At 37.3% G+C, this 8,863-nt stretch overlaps 2 protein-coding genes across 2 annotated transcripts; one reads left to right on the top strand and one right to left on the bottom strand.

Annotated features, from left to right (window-relative positions):
- Positions 1-2,437: 2,437 nt before the first annotated feature.
- LOC131430920 (zinc finger protein 664-like) lies at positions 2,438-4,550 on the top strand. The gene is made up of 4 exons (XM_058596197.1): positions 2,438-2,579; positions 2,672-2,792; positions 2,868-3,837; positions 3,905-4,550. The coding sequence occupies exons 1-4, from the start codon at positions 2,566-2,568 to the stop codon at positions 3,994-3,996; spliced, it is 1,197 nt and encodes a 398-aa protein (XP_058452180.1). The 5' UTR covers positions 2,438-2,565; the 3' UTR covers positions 3,997-4,550.
- Positions 4,551-4,753: 203 nt separating this feature from the next.
- On the bottom strand, positions 4,754-7,682 carry LOC131430919 (pre-mRNA-splicing factor ATP-dependent RNA helicase DHX16). The gene is made up of 3 exons (XM_058596195.1): positions 6,332-7,682; positions 6,159-6,273; positions 4,754-6,099 (listed from the first exon to the last, which is right to left on the bottom strand). The coding sequence occupies exons 1-3, from the start codon at positions 7,607-7,609 to the stop codon at positions 4,820-4,822; spliced, it is 2,673 nt and encodes an 890-aa protein (XP_058452178.1). The 5' UTR covers positions 7,610-7,682; the 3' UTR covers positions 4,754-4,819.
- Between the last annotated feature and the right edge of the window lie 1,181 nt (positions 7,683-8,863).

The raw sequence follows: 8,863 nt of genomic DNA, 5'->3' as shown, positions 1-8,863 counted from the left end.
AAGCTATTGAAATTATATGCTAATTTTCTGAAATAAATGTTTTATTTTTCATGGTATTTTTCATTTCATAGATTTATATAAACATCTGAAATCTCCCTTTTGACTTCAACCAATATATAAAATAGTAATTCTCTGGTGTCTAAATTTGATATGAACTGATAGGTAAATGGGATATGAACAATACATTACATTCTACCTATGAAACACGTAACTTTTACTAGATTATGCATTAAACAGCTTTTAAATGCCAGTCCATTAAAATCTATGTGAAAAGTAGGGTGGAAAATATTCACATAACTTTTCACGTAACTATAACATGATTATTATTTTGAGTGTATAACATGATTATTATTTTGAGTGCACTCCAAAAAATAGTCATATCATAGTTACGTGAAAAGTTCTGTGAATATTTTCCATCCTATTCTTCACGTAGATTTTATTGGACTAGCATTTAGTAGCTGTTTAATGCGTAATACAGTAAGAGTTAAATATATTCCACTTAAGAACATTATTCTCAAGTCAGGTTACTTTCTATTTTTTTAAATCTGCGTGTAAGCTTGTTTCACACCACCTATTGGCGTCAAGGGAGATTTTCTTACATTTTAATAAGAAAATAACATTCTTAGCATGACAAAAAAAATATTTCCAAAACCTAAATAAACCAACACATTATAAGACAACTACAGTTGTTACAGTATGAACCATTGAGCAAATTTGCAATGATTATTATCCCAAGATGCGACATTTCAGTTCTTGGAAAACGAATGAAAGTAAGCATTATTCATTTGCTTCATGGTTTATGAATGCACAAACAATTGAACCATTTGTCAGCCGTCCCTCTACAAAAGGGCCTAACTGCTCTTTGTTTACTTTCTCTTTTGATTATTACGGAACCATTATTACAAATTCTCTAAAGTTCCCAATATGAATTAGAAGCTTGTAGTTTTACCTTGAAAGTTTTGCGAAGAGTTAAGCGTCAAATATATAATCAGTTCGGTAAATAGCGAAAGAAAAAGTAAACAAAGAGAAACTGTCATTTGCAGTTAGGCCCTTTTGTCGTGGGACGTTCGAAATGTTAAACGCTTCATTTACACCCCTGAGAGAATACATTTGTAACCAGAGATGCCATTTATACAGATTTATCTGTATTAGAGTGCCTATAACCTAAGACAAGACCTGACATCTGGGGGGGGCTGCTTTTGTTCCAAAATGGACCAGTTTCTGATTGGCTGATTTTGATGTTTCTACCTGCACATTGTGAAAAGAAAAAACTTTTGCAGGGCACGCGAGCAATGATGCCAAGTATAAAGATAATCAGAAAACAAGTTTATTAAAATGTACAATTCTAGCTCACCAATGAAAATGAAAATTTTCGGAGAATGTTTCACTTTTTTTTTCAATCTTATTGGTAATAAATGTTTATAGTGACAGCACTGTGTAATTAAAATAAGCATCAAGCCGTTTTTCTTTCTAGTGAATTAAAGTGTAACCAAAAAAGATTTGTTAAATTAGTGTAAACTCGAAAGTGTGTTTACTTTTACGAGAAGAATGAACTGTTGTGTTCCACACTGTGGTCGAACTAAGCATTTCTATCAAAACCTGACTTTTTCCGATTTCCAAAAGATCCGATAATACGTCAACAATGGATTCGATTTTGCGTTCAACATGAGATATTTCGTGTTTTGTCATCAAAGCTCAATTAATTGTTTTTAAGAATTAATATATAATAAAGAAATCCATTCACCAAAACATTTTTCATGTTTATTTCAAATCAAAAACCTAGTCTACAAATTTAAATATAATAAATATTTTTTTCCTAGCATCGTTAATAAAAAATCTGTAAATATGGCTACACTGTAGCCGATATGTTGGTATTTATTCCACAGGGCGAAAATGACGCGAAGGATGATTCGGAAGGAAGAATAAGAAGCCAGTTGTCAGGCCTTGTCTTAGCCTATAACCAGAGTGACGACATCTCATCCGTAATGCTGGCAACAATTAAAAACATTCCATTAGCTTTAAATTTAATTGACAGATCGTTTGCTCGTTTGGAACTGGTAGCTGTCATTCCAAAAGAACAGCTGTCGCCACTCTGATTATAGTCACTCTAATCTGTATTATACAGATTTTTACATACGCATACAGAATACAGATTTGATACAGATTTCATAAATTTAATACAAATCTCCCAAAAAGCAAAATAAAAACTTGTTCGTATGAGCAATCTATTAGTATATGATTGCAGTGACGAGAAACAAAGTCTTGGTCTCATTGAATCTACCATTGTACAGCAATAATGTGTTGAAATAACATCTTTTAACATCATTTTATTGTTAAAAGTTAATTTTGTTAGTGAATACTGATAAATACAGATTTTTTATAGAGTAATACAGATTTCCTATGAAAATATCTGGCATCTCTGTTTGTAACTTCTATTTGACAGAAGCTTCAAACATCGCCGACACCGTAGTAAACATATTTTTGTAGGAAAAAGTCTTGTATTTTTTGTATTAATTTGTTCATAGTTTTCCAATTTCTATCGCAAATGAGACAGAACAGTGAAATATGAGTGCTTTTCAGTGAGTATTGTTTATGTTAAAATGTTCTGATCGCTTTGAAAGACCATTGATAACAAAATTTTGTAAACCAAATTTTTTCTTTCCTTTTCTAGTGCAAAAATAGAAAACATTTGCAGGCTTTGCTTGTCCGGCGATGACAACTTGGAATCTATTTTTGTTGGTAGCGGGACCGAGCTGCTGCAGATGATAATTTACGACTGCACAACAGTGAAGGTTTGTATATTTTCTGACGTGTTATCATTTTGTGTTCTATATAAATCAGTTCACTAATCATAATTATCAACGCAGGTATCTCCGAAACATGGATATCCAACTTCGATCTGTATACCATGCAAGGCAAAAGTTGAAAATTTCCACTTGTTTCGTGAACAGTGCATTCAAAACGACGAATACCTACGATCGACCTTCCTCGAGCCGGAAATTGTGATTAAAACAGAGCCAGACTTTATCATCACTGGCCCTGGGAACGAGGAAGATGACGATGACGATGATGATGATATCGACGAGGCCGATATTGAAGAATGGGATGAATCTGAATCAAATTACATTTCGGAAGATGATCAAATGAATAGTTCGATTAAGCAAGATTCATATCTTCACAGGGAACTCAGCACAAATAACAATATAGATATTAACAACTCTTCTGCTCAAATTCCCCGATTTAGATGTGAATTCTGTTCAGCTGAATATTCAGTGTTGGAGCAACTTGAAAAGCACATCACTAGTCACAAAGAAGAGAAAATTTTCAAATGTTTTTACTGTCCTAAAACGTTTCACTTTGCCAAAAATTTGAATATGCACATAGAATATATACATTCGAAAGTGAAATATTCACAAAAGATTGCTACCAAAAGCATAAACGTAGCACAACATTGCCGTCTAGTCAATAACGAGATAAACAATACTGCGTCTATCAACACCAGTGGTGCGCAAAATATGAATAATATCCTGATTCGAAATGGAAAACCTACGACTATTCATTCAGCAAGTTCAACGGGTCGCATACCTGCAGCTCGTGTCAGTAATCACGAGTGTCATGTATGCCATAAGTCTTTCAACGATCTTCGTCAGCACATGTTGCTTCATGACGGTGAGAAACCCTACAAATGCGATGTCTGTTCTAAATCTTTTTTTAATGCATCGACTCTAAAAACGCACTATCGTGTGCACAGCGACGAAAACCCTTTCCGATGTACTACTTGCACAAAAGTTTTCGATAACGCACGCAGTCTGGAATTGCACTACCGAACCCATACAGGTGAATGACATTGGCAGTTCTTTGGAAACAGATTAACGTAACTTCCTTTTGATGATTTTTTATTTAGGTGAGCGCCCATATTCGTGTGACGTCTGCTTGAAGAAGTTCTCGTGCTCTTCAAATTTGAAACGACATCGGAAACTGCATGATCGAGATTGAACTGCCGTACGATGGCGGCTGGCTGCCTAAATACTAACATGTATCGCTAGTCTAGAGTTAGGGCTATGATACACACGTGTAGGGATTGAGAAAATCGAATTTCGAACCTGTTAGATATTTGATATGCACACATAACTTTAGCAGTCAAATTTTGTGCATTTAATTTTTAGAGAAACAAGCATTTTAGGATACTACATTGTGATCCTAATGTTTGCTAACATGATAGCTGCGCTTAGTCAAGCGCAATGAAGATTAGCAAAACACCAACGCTTTAATAACTTGAAATAACGCCATAAAGTACTAATCCTACTGCTACTAGGTCTACTGAAAGGAAGTATGCAAACTATCTAAGTCATCGTATTTATTTTCTAATAAATTATTATCTAGCCTGTATTTTCAAAGAAATGTGAACCGTAGACTAAGTTTTATTTACTGTTGAGCTTATTGTATAGTGATTTAGGAAGAAACATTGCAATATCAAATCCTTTGAAAAGGTATATCACAGAAACATAGTCCTTATTAACGGAAGAATAAACGATAAATCCAAATTCCCAGATCGTTCCGAACCTTATGTTTTCAATTAACCGAAGTGGGTAGAATTCAATTAAATTATAAATCGAACAAGCAGCTGAGCTTGTCCAGTGCAATGGTTTTCGTTGTTACTAAGCCGATTCCAAATTAGCGCAAAAGATTAAGCAGGAAAATTGAAGAGGTTTTAACTATCATTCCCTCAGAAATGGCATCAAATAATACAAAATTCGATTTTTAACTCTTTAGTTTGAAAAACTCTTTATATAAACTATTACAATCTGTACTCGACCGACTATGCCTCGGTTAAAGTCGCTCGACCGATCGTTTTCGGCATTTTTTTGTTGGTGGAATCTTCCAACTCTTTTGGTTTGTAGTAGTGCGGTGCCACCTCCAGCAACCACTTGCTCTCGATTTCAATCACCGATCGCATGTACTCCTTTGTAGTGAACACCAACTCGTGGTACAGCACCCATCGTGGTAGTTCTTCGAACAGAGCTGAATTGGGATGAATCATGACGGCTTGGTTGTGTTTCGCTGTTTTGTAGTTGCCACCCTTAGAGAGGCGCGAAATATGATAAAAATAACCAGCAGTAATAGCTTTCCGGATGTTGGTGGTCTCTGGCAGACCGGAGACCATTTCAATTTCTACTCGCTGCATTAAACCGACCAGTTGCTCTCGAACATCACGAGCGCGTTTCATGGATCGGAATTGGATGAAGTTTTCGTAGCACCATTGTGTGCTAAAATCCGTTTCAGCCCATTGATTGTAGACTTGTAATAAACTAATGTGATCTCCGTGCGGATGATTGAAATTTTTGCGAGCCGTGTCAGCGTGGATAATTTTATCCTTGGGACGATAGAAAATGGCTCCGTTGACGGATAGCATAGCGGCAATTGAAACGACTTCTTCGGAGCATTTGTACTTTTCGCTTGCTAGTAGCATTTTTGCCATCATCGGATCAACGGGAAATTCGGCCATTCTCCGGCCAAGCTTAGTAAGTTCTCCATGATGATTCAAAGCTCCCAGAGCATACAGCTGTTCCAGTGCCAACACTAATGTCTCATGCGGAGGGGGATCCAAAAAATCAAAATGCAGAAGGTCGTTGATTCCCAATGCTTTCAACATCAACACGGCGTTGCCCAAATTGATTCGTTGAATTTCGGGTACGGTATTGTCCTCCAATTCATGTTTGTAAGCCCAAGCAGTATACAATCGGAAGCATTTACCAGGTGCAACGCGACCGGCTCGTCCGGCACGTTGATTTGCAGAAGCCTTCGATATGGGAACTACCATCAAAGTTTCCATTCCAGTGCGAGAATTAAAATTGTTCTGTTTCGCGAAACCCGGGTCTATCACGTAAATGATATTATCGATGGTGAGAGATGTTTCGGCAATGTTTGTCGCTAATACTACTTTACGTGCGTTGGGAGGCGTAGGCTCGAATATCTTAGCCTGCATGTCTGAGGGCAAATTCGCGTAGATTGGCAAAATCAATAACTCTTTCAATTTTGATCCTAGCCGCTTAACGCGATCTTGTAGCATCTCTTGACATGCTTCAATCTCTTCTTGACCTGAAATTGTAACACACATTTGTTGAAGTAAAGTTGGGCATTGTTTTATTGCAGCCTACCTGTGAGAAACACCAGAATATCACCAAGCGGTTGAGTTGCATGAATTTGTAGCACTGACACAACACAAGCATCAATGTAATCGGCTTCAGGAGCTTTAGTATAGTAGATATCAACCTTGAATAAAAAATACAAGATTAAAATCAAGTAACATCTTTCTATTGGCAATTAATACCGGAAACCTTCGACCAGGAATTCGAAAAATGGGGGCATCATCGAAAAATTCCGAAAACTTTTCCGCATCCAATGTGGCACTGGAGATAAGTAACTTTAAGTCCACTCGAAATCTGACAATATCTTTGACAAGTCCGAAAAGAATGTCCGTATGTAATGTTCTCTCATGAGCTTCGTCGATTATCATAACACTGTACGTCCCTAGGTCAGGTTCAGATAAAAATTCTCGGTGAAGTGTACCGTCCGTCATGTATTTAATAACAGTCCTCTCGGATGTACAATCCTCAAAGCGAATACTGTATCCAACCTCATTACCAAGCTTGACATTCATTTCCTGTGCCACACGTGCTGCTACCGACATTGCGGCCACTCGACGCGGCTGAGTGCACCCAATCTTTTTGCCATCATTAGTGAATCCTGCTTCGAAAAGGTACTGTGGAATTTGGGTAGTCTTGCCGGAACCGGTTTCTCCTTCAATGATTAAAATTTGATGTTCTTTAATAGCAGCTATCAGATCTTCCTTGAACGGATAAACCGGAAGCGATTTTTTCGTTTCTTCTATATCCATTTTCTTTCGTTCTGCTTCGGAAACATATGGTTTCTCCTCTTTGGGTTTGGTACCATCAAGACGTAAAGCCTGTACAAAATCAATCTGATCATCCAGCAGTAATTCGTACTCTTCCTGTTGTTTCGCATCTTTGGATCCAAATTTATATACTGCCGAGGCCAACTGTTCTGCTTCCCATTTTTTCTGTTCTGAATTGGGCATTTTTTCCCGTTCATCTACCTCCACATATTCCTCTTTTTCGCCTTTCTTGATGTCTTTCGGCATATGGTACCTTTGAACTCGCTCCAGTTCCCTTGCTTTTTCATGATCCTTTGCAATTTGGAGCAATTTTTTCTTGTACTCTCGATCCTGCCGTTCCCTTTCAGTAATTTCCGATGCCTCAAACAGATATTCATCGTCCAAAATGTCCGCTTCAAGTTCCGCAACTTTGTCATCCTTACGTTTCTCCAGATATTGTCGACGTGACTGAATTCTTAGTTTCGGTAACAACTTGTCTCGATCATCTGCTTCGAGTTTCAGTCGTTTAGCTGCTTCTTCGTAGGCCTTTCTGCTGGTCGATTCAACGACGTTCCTGGTACGACCTTCATCTTTTTTCTTCAATCGTTGAGAAAACTCATCGCGTTCCTGAATATCACGTCGACGAGCTTCTTCCTCACTGTCAATGCTACTGTCCTCCGAGGAGGACGAACTATCTTTCCTTCTACGACTCATGATTTAAACTAAAACAAGGATTTTTTTCAAAATAATAAAACGATTTCGATAAACTTCTCAGCTTTGTTTACAAATTCACATTACACACTAAACAAAAATTAATTAAGTGTGCTTCACACGAACCATTTTTGTGTGTGAAAATCTCGGTTGAATCTTCAAAAGGCCGTAAGAGCAAGTGACAGTTTATCATTGTTTACTATATGAAATTTCAAAATAATATCGTATGGTTTTTAGCCACACGAATGTCGTATGCGAATCGTAAGACCAAATACAAATTATAATACGGAGTACTTCGACAAATTTTCAAGGACACATTTTGCATCGTGCGGTACACTGTCATGATACACTGTCAGAGTGACAATGTACTTTAACGAGTTTTCTATAAAACTAGCAACACTGAAGGGTAAGAACAAGTTCACCATAGTTACTGTTTATTGTAGAGAAAAATAAACTTGAACTATGTTGTTGTGTATGAGATATGGTTATTCCATATCGGATTTTGTTTTTTGTCCTCCTTGGCTTTTCAGAAATTTTGCTCCTTGGCTTTTCGGAAATTGCTCGGTATTATATGTTAGAATGTCTCGGAACTGTTCACCGAATCGTTATGGTAGCCATCCGTTCTTCACATTGCAAATCACTCCCGTCAGAGGAGTAGGAATTTTTCCAACATCTGCTAAATGCGGGGAACCTTTACGTCATAATACTAATAGAAAATAATTCAATTAATAAGTTTATCCATCATGAAAGAAAAACTGTTGTGTCTGCCACCGTTCGGGCTATAATCAATTTGTCTGGGTCACGCATATATGAGTGACTATTGGGAAAACGCATACACAGCTTGCATTTGTTTCTCTTTTAACTTTTATTTTATCGTGTAGAGCGCTAATCGCTGTTTCCGTGGTACATATACGAATCGTACCCATGTTCCACACCAAGGCCCGTCTATGAAATAAAGTCCCATCACGGCCAAAAAATATCGCAATTCTTCATTCATCGATTAGCTGGAGTGTATCTTTGAATTTGTTGCAATACAACAACGGAAAACATAAACAAACAAACTTGTTTTGCGTAGAGTGCCTATAACCAGAGTGACGACATCTCATCCGTAATTTTGGCAACAATTCAAAACATTCCATTAGCTTTACATTGAATTGACAGGTCGTTTGCTCGTTTGGAACTGGGAGCTGTCATTCCAAACGAACAGCTGTCGCCACTCTGATTATAGTCACTCTAGTTTTGCGCCGTAGCAACTAG

This window comes from Malaya genurostris, chromosome 2 (assembly GCF_030247185.1).
Source record: "Malaya genurostris strain Urasoe2022 chromosome 2, Malgen_1.1, whole genome shotgun sequence".
In the NCBI taxonomy this organism is placed as follows: Eukaryota; Metazoa; Arthropoda; class Insecta; order Diptera; family Culicidae; genus Malaya; species Malaya genurostris.
This window is presented reverse-complemented; position numbering and strand designations above follow the sequence as displayed.

Bases quoted from the DNA above. Each gene is read 5' to 3' on its own strand.
- LOC131430920 (XM_058596197.1), top strand. The intron at 2,793-2,867 runs GTTTGTATATTT...TTATCAACGCAG, and splicing joins ACGACTGCACAACAGTGAAG to GTATCTCCGAAACATGGATA. The intron at 3,838-3,904 runs GTGAATGACATT...TTTTTTATTTAG, and splicing joins GCACTACCGAACCCATACAG to GTGAGCGCCCATATTCGTGT.
- LOC131430919 (XM_058596195.1), bottom strand. From the start codon at position 7,609: ATGAGTCGTAGAAGGAAAGATAGTTCGTCCTCCTCGGAGGACAGTAGC. The intron at 6,274-6,331 runs GTATTAATTGCC...TTTTTATTCAAG, and splicing joins TTCCTGGTCGAAGGTTTCCG to GTTGATATCTACTATACTAA. The intron at 6,100-6,158 runs GTAGGCTGCAAT...TTACAATTTCAG, and splicing joins TATTCTGGTGTTTCTCACAG to GTCAAGAAGAGATTGAAGCA.